General features: G+C 42.5%; 1 protein-coding gene across 1 annotated transcript in view; it reads left to right on the forward strand.

The window, feature by feature from the left end:
- The first annotated feature begins 11,520 nt into the window (after positions 1 to 11,520).
- Positions 11,521 to 18,482, forward strand: part of rims4 (regulating synaptic membrane exocytosis 4) — an 80,990-nt gene continuing 74,028 nt past the window's right edge. The window contains exon 1 of the mRNA XM_033625583.2: positions 11,521 to 11,757. Coding sequence (XP_033481474.1) covers positions 11,661 to 11,757 — 97 coding nt within the window. The 5' untranslated portion in view covers positions 11,521 to 11,660. The remainder of the gene's footprint in view (positions 11,758 to 18,482) is intronic.

Genomic DNA, 18,482 nt, shown 5'->3' on the forward strand with positions numbered 1-18,482 from the left:
CCCTTTTTAACTTTCATCTATTTTCAGTGGTTAGTTTCTTACGTTCGGTCCTTTTAGGGTCACTGGGGCAGATTCAGGTCAGGTATTGACTCATGCTGTGGGAGAGAGGTGGAGAAACAGTCTGGGGAGGTTGCCAGAGCATCACAGTGCAAAACGACACTCCCTGACAGGAAATCAAACCCAGGCCAAGTTTCAGATCTTACCCAGTAGACCACCAAGGAGCCACATCAAGAAAGACACAAATGTAAATAAAAGAAGTATCACCCTTGTCCCAAAATTGGCTTATTGAAGTTATGCTTGTAATAAGGTTACAGTCATCTTATCATGTCACATCAGCAGTCTCTGTTTGGTCATCGAATGGGCCACTAGACCATCACAGAGGCAGAGCATTAAAGCAGGAAGACACAGAAGTAAAGCAAACAACTTTTTTCTTTTAATATCTGGGATTGAAAAATCTCAGTCAATTCATCTCATGTTAAACTAATTCTTCTAACCAATTTAATCTGGCGTAAAGACAAATCTGTCAAATCTGTCAAACTATGAACAAAATGAGGCTGATCATTTCTGGATTTTACACGTATCACAAACCAAAGCTGCGACCTCAGTGCCTGCAGAGGGTTCAGTAACGTCCTTTCAGAGAGAAAACATTGCATAATGTGAACTGTGTACTTGTGTACACAGCAATGGTGTTCCACAGGGCTCAAATCTGGGGTCAGACCTGTTTAAAAATTGGGTCATTGATATTTTCATGTTGTTAAAGTCATGTAATGCTCTCACAAACAAGGCACTGTTCAATAATAATTATAACCCTATTCTTGAAATTCCCCTATTTTGGCCGTTTTTTAATACTTTTAATTTTGCCTTTATATACCACATAAAAAATGTTAACCATAGCCATGTTTGGTATCTTTTTTTCAACACACCTTCACCTATATGATCTGACAATTATTATTTCACTTTAACCTACTTTATTAACATATTGAACCCAAAAATTCACCGAAATCATCAAATCTGAATTAAAAAAAAAATCTATTTATTAATCTAAAAACCACAAACATGCTCAATGAACTGTTTTAGAACTTGAAAAAATAAACGTAGGTTGCAAATATGAACATATAAAGGTAGAACTGAAATATAGTAAAACTATATACAAATATTTCCCATAGAAAATATGTATATTTATAGTTTTTTTAAACCTTGTCAGCTGCAACTCTTCAGTACAAACTATGTGCAAAATTACACTCTAAAACACTCGCCACTAGCTCCTGCGGCTAACTCCCGCGGTTGACTTAAGGTGCAGCGATTTTGGCCCTGCCCTGATCCACCTCTCTGGTAGATTAGAATCAGCTGATTCAACCACTTTTTTACGTTTTGTAAATGACAGAAAATTACGAATACATCCCAATTTTATGCACAGATAAATATTTTTGTACTATTAAATTAGATTACCATATCTCCGAGAGAGTTTCAAATCAGCACTTTCGAGTGAAATTGACAGCAGCGCTACAGGTGACCTAGTTTATTTGTTACGGTGCTGATCATAGACATTACGAGCTCTTATATCTGTCTAAAATGTAAAACAACGACAACAACAGCAAAACAAGAAAAAACACATTTTCTTTTTACCTATGGCAAAAATTGTCTTTTGTACATTTTCTATCTGCACATTGAATGTTACAGCCACCACGATAGCTGACACATTCCCCTTAAATCCACGCTGCAAAGACTCATTGTTCTCTCAACCAAGATGTTGAAAGAAAAGTGAGAAAATAAATAGAAAATAAATGGGCATGAGTTTGTGTGTGAGAGATGTCTGACTGAGAAGGAGTGACAGAGAGGTGATGAAAAAATGAGAAGGAAACTTTCGACCTGCTCGATTCTACTCATAAAAGTTTCAGTGTTAATACCCAGTGAGGCGGGATTATGATGGAATAACACAGATTCAATTGCATAATCTCAGTGGACTACATGGCTGTGTGTGTGTGTGTGTGTGTGTGTGAGCAAGCTTAGAGTTGGAGTGAAAAATAACCGATTTGATCACTGAAGAGACCCCTCCTTGTTATTTCTCATTTCCTATTTCTGTGTTTCCATCTTCTTCCATCAGGTTCTGTCTCTTTTACAGTGCGTCACTTTAAATACACGCCGCTAGGAAACGTCTTCATGTCCTCAGTGTGTTCCTTAATTATTTCTTTTCCTTTTCCATTCACTCCCTCTCCCTCTCTAGGTGGTCTTGTCATCTCACATCAGTGTCAGCTGATCCTGACGTTGCTATTGCGACTTGCAGTTGCCTTGGCAACGCCCCGGTTAGGGCGGGCGGGCAGCCAAGCAGGCAGGCAGCATAGACGTGACCTTTATGTCCTGATCACACCGTCCAAGTCAAGGTTCAGGTTTATTTCTTGATTTAGGTGTACTCTTTTAATTAAAGCTCTCTATCACATGAGCAGAGATGTGAACAACCTGAGCAGTGGGGGACAGACAGGTGCAGACATTAGTTTTCAAAGTGAAATCGTACATGTTTAGATCTTAAAAAGTGAAACTCCACTGATTTAACATATCAAACAGATCTTGGGGAGAAACACTGCACATGTGATAGGGCTGTATAAACCCTTTTGTTTGTTGACGGAGCATCCTTTGCTCCTGAAAGTTGGCACAGAGGCACAAGAGTAGCAACAAGTGCTCAACCTTGTGGTGTCCAGGAAGTTAAAGATGCAGCATGTGTACGGCCCCTTAAGGTATCAGCTTCATCAGCCACTACTAGCACAACAAACCCACATCAACCAGACTCTCTGCATGCATTGTGGGTAATGTAGGCACCAGGCTTTATAGCCCAGTCACCAGGAGAAAATGTTCCTGCAGACCATGGATATGTTACATTTGCATGTTTCCTGTATTGTATCAGTGTTTCTGAAGTGACTTAATGAGCTGGCTTTGTCTTTGGCAGCTGAAGGAAATGGTGCATGGTGTGACACCAAGGTGAGATGCCTGCCAAACTGCAGACGACTGCTCGAGACCAACAAATGTATTATTTTTTGGTGAATCATCTGTCCATTTTTTAGCAACCTACTGCTGTTTTTCCAGCAGTGCCACAAAAGGTGGCAAAAGGTGTGTTTCCTGCCAGGAGTGTGCCCCTGAAACCGGGTATTTTGAGTCAAAACATGATCTTTTACTGACCATAACCAAATGGTTTTTGTGCCTCAACCTACCCACATGTTAACCACTGCATTATTTTTCTTCATTTCCATCATTTGTCACAGTTTGTTTTATAATTTGTAAGGCACAGACAAACACTGCTGCCCGGTCAATAGTGGCATCATATCAGAAATTGCTGGTATGTATTGCTCCAGAAGGCATGGACAAACTCTGTATTTTGCTGTTTAATCTGGCGTCAGTCTGTTTGTTGAATAAATTTGGTGAAATCTGAAGTGATACTGTGACATTTTCATATAAATAAATGTCAGTTTAGCTGCTCTCCAGTGAAATAGAACAACGTTTTGACCTACTGTTCTTACAGCCGGGCGTCTGGTGTTTCTGATTTTGTGCCAAAAAGTGTTTATTCTAAAATGAATATTTTTGTTGTTGCTGCACTTTCTGCAAACTGTTTTCTCATCAGTGCAACTACAGGAAAGATTTTGTTTTACACAGTTACTGAATGTACACACACAGCAACTTACAGTTTTTCTCAATTGCTAAAACACATTTCACAAAACTTTCCTCCATTTTCCCAAAACTCTAAACACAACACACTTTTCTAAAGCTACATAAACAAAACCACACCTTCTCTCTTCTGTTAAATACCCAACACTACAGCTACAACAATCAACAAATGAAACGCATCGATGACAAGATATCAGATTCAGAGGGACGACAGGGGGAAACAGTCGAAATCTAAGGCAGACAGGTAAAGACTGTACTATTGATAGCAGATGCAAACCATAAGACAGATCGTCTGACAGGGGAGCAGATGGAGGGAAAAGGCAGGGAGGCAGAGAGACAGGCGGTGACATGAAAAAGGCGGAGACAAAGACTGAAGCAGGTACTTGTGGTAAAAGGTCAATGCTCCTGTGATAAGGCGTGCTTGGACAGCATGCTCACAGCGAGCGGCCGAACGCTTGTCGACACGATACCAGTGCACTTCACTGGCCACGGTACACTCAGCAGAGCACACAAGGACGGAGGCATCGTAGTGTAAAGAGCCTTTTATGAAGCTGAGTGAAAGTTACAAAACATGGAGCCCAAATAAGACATCCACCGTAAAAAAAACAAAGGCCAGTGGGTAAAAACATTTGCTGTCCTGGAGCAAAAGATTATGATATGTCTGCACAGAGTTGATAAGGTTGTTTATCACCAATTACAGGATTCATTTGCTGCTGATATTTCTGACTTTTACAGACTCGTTTTTCTGGCCTGTTTTTACTGAATGGTCAAACAGTGGATGGACGTCAACAGTTGGGGGGGGGGGGGGGGGGGGGGGACGGACAGAGGTACATGTCGATGCAAGATGCTTCTGCGTTGAAGTATCGTGCGTCATAGCTTGTACTAATGCAAAAATAAATAAATAAATAAAAATCAGACTGACAAAGCAGGATTATTGTATCCAGCAGAGGTTGAAGGCAGAGGACAGCGAGGTAAAATGAGTCTCTTTTTACATGAAATATTCTCTCAGCCAGGCGAGGCAAAAAAGAAAATAAAACAAAATCACAAAGATAAAAAGATACTTTAATCTATATTTGCATTTTAATGTAAATGAAGGTAAAGGTTTAGTGTGTAGGATTTAGGGGAATATATTGTTAGAAATGTGATATATTTTATATATATGTTTTCATTTATTTACAATCACCTGAAACTAAGAATCATTTTTATTACCTTAGAATGAGCCTCTATATTTTTATAAGGGGTGGGTCCTCTTCTAGGAAGTCCACCATGTTTCTACAGTAGCCCAGAATGGACAAACCAAACACTCAGTATGTTTACATGCACAGTTAGGTTGAGCTACAGTTTTAACTCGACTAGGCCATTTAATTCGACTGCTGTTCTTGTCCCAGTTTACAAGCACAGGAGGGGAATCAATTGTTGACCTAGTGTGTTCAACTCTGTTACAATAGGTGGGGATATGCCCCCTTTCTGCTTATTAGTATTGGACCTTTTTCCAGTTGACCTATTATGTCATAGACCAAACAATCGACAAACAAGTTAGCTACAGTTAGCTAGCGACCACTCTGGAAATCCATTGGTAAAAAAAAAAAAAAAGAAAAAAATCTTCCTTTACCTCTGGAGGCACTGCCCGGAGTTTTTCAACTAACGGAAGTGCAGGGGTCTTCCGGCGGTGCCCCCAGTGTTACACTCCTACCTGCAACTCAAACCAAACGGCGGTAAAAATGTTGCCACTAATGCCCTTTTTTTCCTGTCGTGAGGAGTGGAAGGTGTGCTGGTGGATGCACAACGTTTGTAAATTGTGCTGTTGTCCATGTTTTTCACGTTGACGAGACGGCGTTTTGTGCGGAGCGGTCGCCAGGAACGCGGAGCTTGCTGTTTCTGTAGGTACACATTTCCTGGGGACACCTGCACGTCTCGGCCCCGCCCCCTCCATTGTGATTGGCTAAAGCGCAGCATCGTTCAACCTCAAAGCCCCGCCCTCCCCCCCTCTGTAGTTGTCTTTCACACAGGGCTGCCGACAGATTCTACAATGTAAATTGCAGAATCTCTCTTGAGAGATTAGCTAGCGACAAACTGGTACCATGGTGAACAACTTTACAGCTCTGTATATTTCGTCCTTCCAAAAACTGCACAGCTTTGGATGTAGATTTCTGCACGTTGTTTCCAGCTTCTTCTTCTGTTACGCATTTAATTCTATTTGACTTCCAAGTGTGGGGTGGACACTGTGGAGCATGTGCAGAGTGCCTTGGCCAGTTTGGGTCTGATTGACTGTATACATGCAGGAGTAATTTGACTCCCAATCACATTATCTGGGTGTGTTGGTTCGACTTTGAGGAATGTGATTTAGTACGATCTCAGTCGGACTAACATGTTTACATGTATTTCAAAAGTCTGGTTTTAGTCGGACTAACACAATTATTCGATTTTCTCTGTCATGTAAATGTGACATTTGTATGTCAGGACATCCCCAACTAACACATTCTCACTCCGACCTCGTCACATAGTGATGTTTGGTCATGGACTTTCCACGTCCACGTATGACGTGCAAGGTACCCTGGGTGTGTTGGTTGTTGACGCCCTGGGACGTTGTTTCAACTTCAGCCTGTTACATGTATTGTCTTCTTTCAAAATGCACTTCTGTTTTCACAGGAAATTTACAGTTTGCATGCATTCTCTTCCAAAATAAACGCACTACGTCGGTACAACACCACAAACTGATTTTTTTTTTTCCCTCAACAACAAACTCACGTGGTTGGGTTTAATAAAAAAGTAGGGTTTGTCTTTAGAATCTTTCAGGAAGCAAACATTGCTCTCTTGGGTGGAAGTTGGTGTTTGTTGGACCCATCTACCACTCTTCCTGCCTGCCCCATTCAGACTTTTGCTGCATTAACTTTCGTCCTTATCTCCCTCCATGTTTCCCCCTGATGTCGCCAGGCGCCGTTAAACTATAACAACCTGCTGCGTATCGTGCCAATGTTGGTTTCTGACACTGCAAGTATCCGCCCAAGTGCCGGATTTCAGTGACTTTGAAGTGAGACCGGCTCCCCCAGCCTATATGCATGGGTTGCTGTGGTAACAACGTAAGCATCATTAACGACTTATTTACACTGGTGACGCAGCTTTCCAGCACGAAAACATGAGCAATGGAGGTCCATCATTTCGCCCTCCAAACTTATATTTATTGATTTGTTTGGATATGGCTCTTTCCGTCACTCTTGATTTGACGCTGATGTTGTGTGTTGCAGTGTGAGTGACGTAAAAGACATTTTTAAATGTGTTTTGAATGTCTGGAGTGTCCAGGCTGAGACCCATCTGTGGAAGCCAACTGGACTCACATTTCAAAACACCTCCAAATGTGGTTTGAATCCGATTTGCAAAAATTCTTTAATTTCAGGCTTTTCAATGTCCTGATTTTCTGAAATCAATCCGGACATGCCTGAAAAACAAATCTGAGCCGACAGTCTGAACAGGTCCAGTCTTGTCACACATGTGGTAACACCGTGATAAAGAAGCTTTTCACTATACATTTCTTTTGTCTGCGTGTGTGTGTTTGAACGTCATGAACTGCAGTGTGCCCGTTTGTTTTGATTATGTTTGTGTGTGTGTGAGTGTGTGTTCCCTATGGCTTCCATCTATGGAAGCAGAGAGATGAATGGAGCCCTGTGAAGCACCGTTGATTACACAGCCCATCTCCTCCCTCCTTCCCCTCTCTGCTTCACAGAAAACAAGACGAACAGAGAGGAGCAGAGGGAAGCGGTGCACAACATGGAGACGATTACAGGCAGAGACACAGGGAGGAGGGAGAGAAGAGGTGAGAAAGAGGGAGGAATGAAAGACGGTTAAGAATAAATAGACAGAGAGAGAACAAAGTCAGACGGAGACTCATGAAAGATATAATTATTCTACAGAGGAGGGGACGTCAACTCGTCGACAGTGATCGATCTTTCTAAGTTATATTTCACCTGTCAGAACTGAATGCTCCCTACAGCCATATGGGGGCTGTGTTTGCTTTATTTACTTACTGCTACTTTAATACGATATTACTTCCTGACCCTCTTCTTTCACAATAAAAGCTTTCCATTGGAGGCTTTTATCAGAGAGCAGCAGAACAATGTGCATTTGTCTCATAGGTTAAAAGTAGGTCAACGCTTCGTCCCTAAGATTTTTAAAAAACTAAGAATCATAACGTTTTGACCCTACTGGACCTTCGTCAAGAGTCTTGAACACGGGGCGTCGGTAGTGTAGTGGATGGCGCCCCGTGTACAGAGGCATTGACTTGCTGCAGCGACCGCGGGCTCGAATCTGGCTCCAACCCTTTGCTGCATGTCAGTCCCCACTCTCTCTCTGTCTTCCTCTTTCACTAACGGTCCTGTCAGTAAAGGCAAAAAAGCCCACAAAAATAATCTTAAAAAAAAGAGTCTTGACCACTTCTGTCACAGCATGGTTCAGTGTTGGACTTATGACGAAGGTCCAGTTGGACCGAAATGTTAGTGTCACTGATAAATTGTGAAGTTGAGCAGGAGCGGCATGCACAATTTTCTGTTCAAAGACTCAAGTGATATTTTCCAGTGCACCTGCATCTGAGACATTTGGATGTGTGAATATCTCTCTTCAAACAAAAAACTAAGAGCCAACAATTTTGGACATACATGGTTTGCATTAGACAGATGCACATTTCATAAAGCCCCATGTTTGTTTACAGTCCACACATTTTGTGACGTGTAACATCCACAAGCAATCGCTCATGTCACATGAATCTCCTGCTGTCTGTGAGTTTATGAACTTAATCTGTTGATCAAGACCCTGCAATTTCACTAAGAGATTTCTGGTTTCACTGTGGGCATATAAAGCTGGTAGAGACAGTTTTTCCATCTGCTGTGATTTGTTACACAGGTAAGAATTAGTGCTGATTAAATGAGTGTCAAATGAATGTCAGTAGTGCTTCTTCTTCTTCATCGTCTCTACCAGGCGTAAACCTGGTAGAGACGATGAAGCAAACCACTGGGCCAATCAGCCTAATATTCACTGACTGCTGACTCCTGTCTCCTCTTAACCAGTTGGTAGGGGTCACAAGTTTTCTAGAAATCAGCTAAAAACAACAAGACTTACCGTCTGTTGCAGGACACATTTTGGCCTTTGTCATGGCTCAAACACATCTCACACATTCTCACTCCGACCTCATCGCATATTGCTGTTTGGTCGTGGACTTTCCATGTCGAGGAAATGACGTGCAAGATAGCCTGGGTGCGTTGATTGTTGACATTCTCGGGCGCCGTGTCAAGTTGTGCCTGTTACATGCATTGTCTTCTTTCAAAATACACTTCTGTTTTCACAGGAAATGTACAGTTTGCATACAGTCTCTTTCAAAACAAAAGCACGACGTCAGTACAGCACTGCAAATTCATGTTTTTTCTTTCAACAACACATGCAAGGTTTAAGTTTAGGACAAAAGAACAGAGTTTGGCTTTAAAATCTTGCTGGAAGCGAGCACTGACCACTCAGGTGAAAGTCAGTGGTTGCTGGACCCATCCAGCACCCCTTCCACCCACCTACCGTACTCGGACTCTTGCCTCCTTAACTTTCCTTATTGTCCCGTTTCCCCTTGACACTGCTGGGTGTCATTAAACAATAACAGTAACAGGCCACTATCGTGCCAACATGAAAGGATGGCTTTTTTCATGAGTGTCTGGCGCTGGAAGTCACTGACCAAGTGCCGCTATTCAGTGACTTCGCACTGAGACCAGGTTGCAAAACTGTCATCTGTCAAGATCCACCAAAGTTGGGCACAATACGAGATCACTAAGTCAACTGTTTTGTTTTTGTCACCACCATTTTTGTAAGAGAGCTAGGAGGCACAGTTCTACCAGGCGTGGCCGCACCGCCTGATTTTGTTCCATGCTCCGCACATCGTCATACTACACCAGGAGCATTTCTGAAACGGGAGTGTTCGGCCCGATTTTGTAGACTTGCAGATTTTGTTGATTTGGTCAGTAGTAAGTAAGCAGTCTAGTTAAACGGTTTCTTTTTTGTCTGTTGTACTTGTGTTTGCTTTTATTTCCTACTTGGTTGTGCTGTAGTCTACAGACAAAGTTAATATCGTTAAAAGTCCAGCTGTCAATGACACTCGTCAAAGATTTGTGGCTGTGCTTTAGTTAATAAAAATACATTAATTCTCATATTAACATCGAATCTATATTCCACATACAGTGCCTGTTAGCCGGAAAATGTGATCTGCTCTGTGCAACGTGCTTTCAAAAACAGATGAGGTGTGTATTTTTATGAGCTTCTGGAAAGCTTCTGGAAAGCTTCTGAAACGCGCTGTGTCACTTCAGGAATTACAAGAATTGTCCAAAGCATTTTCCTGTCAGAGGTCTCCACTCTACTGCACTTCACCTTGACAAAATGTAACTGCAATCATATCTGGGGTCAAACATTCTGCTTCAAAGAAATATAGTGAGGCATCGCTCAGCATTTAAACACCTCTCTGAGCTTTGATTCATGTGTTTCGGTTGATCTCTTCTGGGAAAGGGTTGGCGACTGCGAAAATCGAGAGGCACAGTGAGATGAAGAACGAGAGAGACATAATAAACTTGCCCTGCCCTGCATTGCTTCCACTGTCCCCAAGCCACACCCATATTCCCTCGTCCACATTTTGATTGGTCGAGCTGCCAGCAACAGTCTGCTCTCCATCCCCTCTGTTTCCCCCCCCCCGCTCCCTCGCTCTCCTTTCCCCTCCCTTTCCCCCCTGCTCTCTCTCTCTCTCCTGCTCTCCGTGCTGCTCGCCGCTGAATGAATCCAGTCAGACACAAGCTGTTAAACAGCACAGCCTCCCTCTCTGTCTCTCTCATCATCTCTTGCTCTCTCTCTGTCCTTTCCCGTCTCAGGAGCAGACAGTCAGTGGAGCATCGGCACGGCAGCGGAGCGACACAGGACTGACGGAGGAGAGAAGAAGAAGAGGACAGCAAACCTGGCTGACAGCAACACAACATTAAGAACATTTACAGCAGAGCATCAACTCTAATACAGTTCACATCAAAGCAGAAGCAACAGATTGCCCCCCAGTTGCAATTGTTGCTGCAACTGATGCTCTCCCAGCGGACCTGGGCTTGGAAATGAAGCAGATTTGCAACTGACGTCTCCTGGGTTTTAAAAGTCAGTTTATCTGTGTGAAAGAAATGATTTTGCTCTGTCAACGAGCGAGGATACGATAACGCCGAGCGACAGAAACGAAAAGCTTTGATTCAGTCGGGAAGCAACACGTTTCAGGCTGGGCGTCAACATCACCTCTACCACCAGCGTCTCCTCCCATCTTCCTGCCTTCACCGGGATCCAAGGAAGACCAGGCATCCGAGCTGTGAATGCACAAACAGACGGAGGATGTTAGATTGACATGCAGAGAGCAGAGTTCAGGGAGTTTTGCTGTGAAGCTAAAAGAGCAAGATCAGGGTTTATCAGCGTGACGGAGGAGGTGAGACGCAGAAGCAGGCAACAATAAGTCCATCAGAGTATCACCTGGACTTCTGAGGACAACAAGGGATGAAGAGGAGGATGTTGTCCAGCATCTGCCTGAGAATGGAAGCAAAACAAGCATCCAAAAACTAGAGCAGGAATGACAGGAAGACTGAGATCCAACTCTGCTACGCACAGATAGATAAAGCATACACAAAGATATCATTCATCAGAACACTTAACCTCATCGAAAGTGAGCATCCAGCAGAGACAGATCTCACTTCACAAGGATGTATTCGCACCACTGGAGCTCGCATTTTGTCTAGAGAAACATCGAATTCTTGTCGCCACTTGCCACAAGTAAGTTTCTGCACCGATTTCATTCGGTGTGAGGCACCTCGGGGGTTCTTGCTCGACTCTTCTTTTCGGGGTGAGGTGGATCTGCCGTCGGGGGCAGCTGACAGCCATCCAAGACGCCGCGAGCCGTACTCCGCGTGAAGAATGCCCAGCCGCGCTTGGCCAAGCCGGCCGACCCCGGGCCGACGGCGGGCCTCTACATGGAGCGATCGCAGAGCCGCATCAGCCTGTCCGCGTCCTTCGAGGCCCTCGCCATCTACTTCCCCTGCATGAACTCCTTCGACGAGGACGATGGGGGTGAGTGGGAATGACATACACGTGCACGCAAACAAAATGAGATTAATGGAGTCATACATAAAACATAGGACACGAGGCACATGTTGTCACCTGTCTGGAAAACTGATGTTTTCATCCACACGTCGGTCAGTGTGTTATATAAATCTGTCAGGGCTCAGAGAGACGGAGAGACATGTCAACATGTGCATGTCCTGCAAAAAACTAGTATGTTGTTTACATTCATTCATGTTATATGTTGAATTGCTAAATGTTTGATTCAATATAAGACACACAGTTTGTATTCTGAGCACAATATGTGACACTACATTTAATGCTGGAACAATTATCGGCTGACAGAAAATGAATCGTCAACCATTTTCACACTCGATTAATCGTTCACACCTTCTCTCGGTCCAGCTGCTCAAATGTGATGATTTGCTGCCTTTTCTTTATTTCATATCTAAAATAAACATGTCTGGACAAAACAAACAATCTAAAGAGGTCATGTTGGACTCTGTGAGACTGTGACAGCCATCTTTCACTGTTCTGACATTTTATAGAGTAGATTATTATGTGCAAAGGTAACATATTAAATGATAGTAAAAATGTTTGCGAGTTGCAGCCCTGCTGACATTTACAGATATGACTGATGGTTGAATGGCAGATGTCCACTGAGCCGATGATGTTGGCATTTAACCAAATGAAAGACATCAGTGTGTGAGCGAGTCCAACACTGTAGGTGTCACACACTGTCACACAAAACTACGATTGATTTTATCCCCTGAAATGTCACTTGAAAGCTTATTAAATGAGAAATGGTCGATAAAATCTGAGTCCTAGTTACAGGGTTCACTCACATTTTCATAGACACAACTTCAGAACTTCTCCAGGACTTTACAAGGACCCATTGTAATGTTTTTTCTTGCCCTTCTTGCTTGGTGGTTTTCAAACATATCAGATTCAAACTCTATTCAAACATTTTTTAAGTAAGCTGGCAAACACAGAGGGAGAGAGCAGCTTCAGAAAATACATTTGATGTTCTGTAAATCAATGTGGCACGTTATTCAAGGAAGATTACTGTGGCAATTTCATAACAATTTCATAACAAAACTTTTAATACATTTTTTACTAAATCCGTGAATGTGATTGTGAAACTCCATGTCCTAACCCTTTCCTAGGTTTTCCATGACCGTGGGAAACCTGTAGTTAGATGTTCATTTCTTAATGTTTGCAGTCACATGAATCAACGTATTCTCATTGAATGGTTAGTGTGACGTCCTGCGAATTTGCGCCCCATGAATGATGTTACATCCTTAATGTACAGTTGTATAATTAGATTTAGGCAATAGAAGTTACTTTAATTAGATTTAGAAAAGGAAACATGGTTGGGTGTCTCGAGATTTTGACAAGGAAAGTTTAGCGATTAGACGTCTAAACGATTAAACATCCGCCCCCTCGCTAGTCAGCACCAGAAATATTTGTCGGTTAAACCAATTAGTGTTTTGTTCATGTACAACTGTAAGGCAGCTGCCCGCCACTAGTGGGTGCTACAGAGCCGTCAGACAGCAGTCCCCCTCCTCACGGTAATGCTTAAGTGAGTTGTTGTCAGATAATGTGCAGGTTTACATTCCTACCGCACGGTGTGTGGTGTCTCGTACTTCAGCGGCATTTAAAATCCGACACGGTTGTTAAAGATTGTGATTAAAGGCTTCAAAGGGCTCTTAATACACATGATATTTTTTGGGACAATGTTTCAAATACTTAACAATAAATTGTGCTAAATTTTTTACTGTTTTCTGAGTGTTTTGCCTTTTTTTTAGACAAGTCGACTAGACTTAATTATTAATTGCCCTATTTTGGGACACATAAAGTTGAACTGAATTGAATTCAATTCAATTTTTCATTTAGTTGACAGTGAAATTAGTCGCCAGGAACATCCCTACTTGTCATCTATGTGCATCAAACTTCTATAGCCTGGCAAGTTTTCCTAAAATTTGCAGAACCTCAATAATGGTGGCTAGTCTTGAGTCTCCTTAGCGAGGCTGGCTGTTGATTTCAAATCCAAAAAAGAGAACGTCTCGGAGAAATAAAGGGAATTTCGTACTGAGTGGACAGATTTGTTTGCTTTCACCACTAACGCTGCAAAGTTTAAGAACCAAATAATTATACATAGCCGACTGCAGAGTAGCTACTTTGTTGTAAAACATATCTATGAATGCTTATTTAGACCTATTAGGAATGTTTATTGGCTAAGTTAGATTAAATAGGCCGTGTTGCCGTCGCTAAAAGGCACAAATCTGTATTGCTGCTCCAGACAGATTTTTAAATTGTTTTGGTCAAAAATGGCTCTTTTGCTGACCCGTGGTTTAGGCAAAGAAAGTTGGTGAGGATGTACCATAAAATGAATCAAAGTTCACTCAAAGTTTACACAGATCCAAACATGTGTCTCCGGGCGAAAGTCCAGTTTTTTGTTACCCATCCACCACCCCAACCTGCTGTCAGTGCATTGATCATGTGATCACATCCTTTTAAATACATGGGATACATACGAATGTAGTTTTCGTAGGAAAACATACATACAATTGGTGAGAACAGCCCGATTTAATTGTATTTTATAACAGCCTGAAGAGTCTCTGAAATCAGTTTTTGAAAGGGATGAGACATGAAACAACAATTAGTCTCTGGAGACAAAGTGACCTGAGCAGACTGTCTAAAGTTTGGTGCGTGTTTTGTCCCTCAAACTTGCTTTTCTATTATTTCTTTCAAAACCACATATCATGCATGGAATTTAAATTAAGCACATATTTTACTGTATTTCTGTTCAGAATCAGATCTAGCTTAAATCAGAGAAGTCATTTAAAACTATAGTGAAATAGGAAGACTAATATGTGTGTGCGTGTGTGAGTGTGTGTAAGAGAGAGAGACTAGAGAGCCTGTGCACACCTGTGTGGTTATGTCAGGTCTGCTATGATGAGATTGTTGGTAGGATCAAGGTTTTCCTCAAAGCGGATGCATCCGATGATGTAATTGATTTTTCTATAAACTGGTATTATTGCGACATTATATTACTCCTGATTTCCTGTTCTCCTAATCCTGTATGAAATACTGCAGTGCAGGATTGTCTCACCCATACAAATTGAAGTCAAAGATAAAGGTATACTGTAGGTATATAAAAGGATCTCTGGAAGAATAAAACAGGTTTAATAAGAATGTGTGTTGCGAGCGAGGGTTAAGTAGGTCACAGGGTTCCTACTTAAAAAAACAATTAAAGATGCGGCCACTAAAGCTGGATTATAAACTGGGGAATTCAGGCAATTTCCCCAGCAGCCCAGTCGTTAGAAGAAAATGTTGGCATTGCATGTTTCTGCAAACCACAAATACACTATATATGTACGTTTTATATGAATCAAATCAGCGTTTTAAAAGTGACTTAGTGTATAAGCTGACTGTCATTGGGAGGCTGAGGGGATGGTTTAGGGTGTGACACCTTAGCAAAATGCCTGCCGAGCCACAGACCACTGCAGAACACTGGTAAAAACCAACAACCAGCAAAACTGGTTGTTTTTCTGTGACTCATCGCTGCGTCCTCCGGGGGCTTCTTAGACACCAAACTTAAGCGGTTGTTTTTTACTGAGACATCGCTGCGTATCCACCAGGGATTGAGCCACCAGAACTAGGGATGCACGCGAGTATTGGAGTCGGCAAATACATTGTAAAAAGTATCCTTGTCCGTAACATCCTCTGTACTCATAATAAATGATGCCATTTTAAGTCAAGAGTTCACCTGATTTCACCAGTTCATGGAATAACAACAGATGAAGTTAATGATCAATAAACGGCAGAGTGCTGGTGTTGCATCACCGACATTTCGTAATAACAGTACAAAACACACAGGAGGAGAAGTGGCCACAGCCTGGTGAGCAGTATCTGCTGTGGTTATTTTCACACAGTTGGACCTTGTTGGAACAGCTGGGACGTGACCAAATAGTCTGCTTGGCTGAAAACACTTGTTGTTATTATTTAAACAGCAAATCACAGTCATTTTCTGTCCAAGACTCGCAGTAACCAAACCAGTCACCCGGAGCTCTGAGAGGGCAGCTCATCTTTAGAATAACACTTACCTGCTGCTTCTCAGCAACACGCGACTTTCTTCTTTTGTGTAATCTGATTCTCAGTGAGCTGGAACAGTGACGAATTCTGGAGAAGAAAACACTGGAAACGGTTGTGATCTTTTATTTTTGACAAATTGACGTGTGTTGACACATTATTTGTCCTGCACTCTCTCAGGGGCTTGTGGCCTGTAACGATCACAGATAAGACTGCTGTGAACAGGACTAAAATCACCTTTAATCACCCTGGTGAGAGTCAATATCTTACCTGAGCCAGCAGAGCTAATCCCCCCCAAACATTGACTTAGTGTCCTCGGGGGTAAGGTGCTCTGAAACCACAGGTCAACAGCCCCATAATCTTTAGTTCTACAAGTTGTCCTCTCTGTGCTCTGGTGGCCAAGGGGTTAAGGTGCCAACCGTGTATCAACAGCAACCTTTGTTGCATGTCATTGCCTGTTTGTCTCTTCTCTCATTTCCTCTGTGCTGCACTTAGGTAAGAAAGACACAAAAATGCCCTCAGAATTATTTTAAGTGTGGTGATCATCACAATTCCTGTGTTATTGCTAGTGTTTTTTATTATTATTATGACCTTTCGTGGCTGTTACCAGTTAGCAGCATTCACACTGGCGCTATTTGGTCCACTTTAAATGAACCCTGGTCCGCTTCCACGGATAGTTCAGTTTGTTTGGAGTGGTGTGAACGCTCATTTGAACTCTGTGTGGACCAAACGCTTGAAAACTGGGGGTCTCAGTTCACTTGTAAGTGAACCCTGGTGCGGTTTGCTTATAGTGGGAAATGCAAACGGACTATCCAGTGAACCAAAGAGAGGAAGTGATGTAGAGCGCAGTGCATTTTGGGTAGGAAAAAAAACAAAGCCAACTGCGCAAACCGGGAGAAGCAGAGGTAAAAAAAGAAAAAATTTGGAAAACGCCTTGTGGGCAGACGTGGAGTAGTGAGGAGGTGCAGGCGCTTATTGATATATGGTCAGAGGACTATATATCGATGGTTAGTTGGATGGATTTTTGTTTTCGGTCCTGGCCAATTGATGAGCTGGGTATTCTTCTTCCTCATGCTTTTTTTCTTCCTGGTCAGCGGTCGTTTCGGGCAATACCGCCCCCAAACAAGCAGCTGTTGTAACTACGTGACGTTGTCCAGGTGGTTTGGTCCACTTTAAAAAGTACAGTGTGAAAGTGAACCGAACCAAATGAAGGTGTGAAATTTTTCAGCATTCCCCGCCCAATCGAACTGAGTCCCCTGGACTATCCTGGTATGAATGCACCCTTAGACGTCATACTTGTATGACACCAGCCCTGACAAGACTTAGCTCCTCCCCTCACTTTTGCATGTTCACCTCTAGGTGTGGAGGAGTCCCAATTCTTGTTGGGATCAAGGGGTAGGGCGACGTGTTTGAGCTACATGACCCTCCAAATGGAGGTATTTCAGAGGCAAACTGCAAACTGAGTGTCATGAGACATCATCAGTAAGATGGCTGCACAAACAACAGAACGAAACCCACAAATGTATTTTCTAAGTAAATAAAAAAATTAAGTCTTAGAAAATTAAAGTCATTTTCTTCATAACAAGCACAACAAAGAAATTGCTAGTAGTATGCTGATGTCTCGGTAGCTATAGCGAGATGACTAATGTTACATCGTTATTGCTGATTCGTGCGTGACAGTCTCACCTTTTGATGTATTTCCACGTTGCTCTCCTCTAACATAATGCCCGAATTTAATTTAATTCCAGCAATGAAGCTGCTGCACTTGTTAGCGCTGCTTAAATATCAGTGCAGGCTGGCGGGGTAGGAACAGGGGCTGCTGATGTTAGCTTATGATGAAGGTAATGAAGCTTTTTCAATCATTAAATGGCTTGTTTGATCAATTGATAGTGTGGTAAATGGAGTTACACTTGTTTAGCGCCTTTCTAGTCTTCTAATCACTCAAAGTGCTTTTTACACTGTGAGTCACATTCACCCATTCACTTGCATTCACACACTGATGGCCAGGTCTACCGTACAAGGCTACCGATTTCAACCACTGCCCTTTGTAAGTGTGTTTCGAGGAGCATAAGGGCATTTTGCAAAATGAGGAGGCAAGGTAAAATTTATAAACCCATGATTTTGTTTTTACTATTTTCAATGTGTGGCAGCACAGTGGTGCATTGTCACCTCAGAGCAAGAGGGCTCCCGGTTCAAACCCAGGGTAGGGGAGCCCATCTGTGCGGAGTTTGCATGTTCTCCCCGTGTCAGCGTGGGTTTCCTCCAGATACTCCAGCTTCCGCCCACAGTCCAAACACATGCAGGTTAACTGGTGACTCTAAATTGTCCGTAGGTGTGAATGTGAGTGTGAATGGTTGTCTGTCTCTATGTGTCAGCCCTGCGATAGTCTGGCGACCTGTCCAGGGTGAACCCTGCCTCTCACCCAATAAGTCGTTAAGGAAAATGAATGAATGAATGTATTTTCAATGGAAGATTCACCTTAAAGTGGTCAGTAAAATGAGTCTAGTTGTGTTTGTGCTGTTAAGAGCAGAGAAGTTTTGTGTCACATATCACATCTATATATTCATCAAATATCCCTGAAAATTGGCTCCAAACCCAGAGACATAAGGACACGCAGGACACACACACACACAGAAAGA

The sequence above is a fragment of the Epinephelus lanceolatus genome, chromosome 1 (genome assembly GCF_041903045.1).
Source record: "Epinephelus lanceolatus isolate andai-2023 chromosome 1, ASM4190304v1, whole genome shotgun sequence".
Taxonomy (NCBI): Eukaryota; Metazoa; Chordata; class Actinopteri; order Perciformes; family Serranidae; genus Epinephelus; species Epinephelus lanceolatus.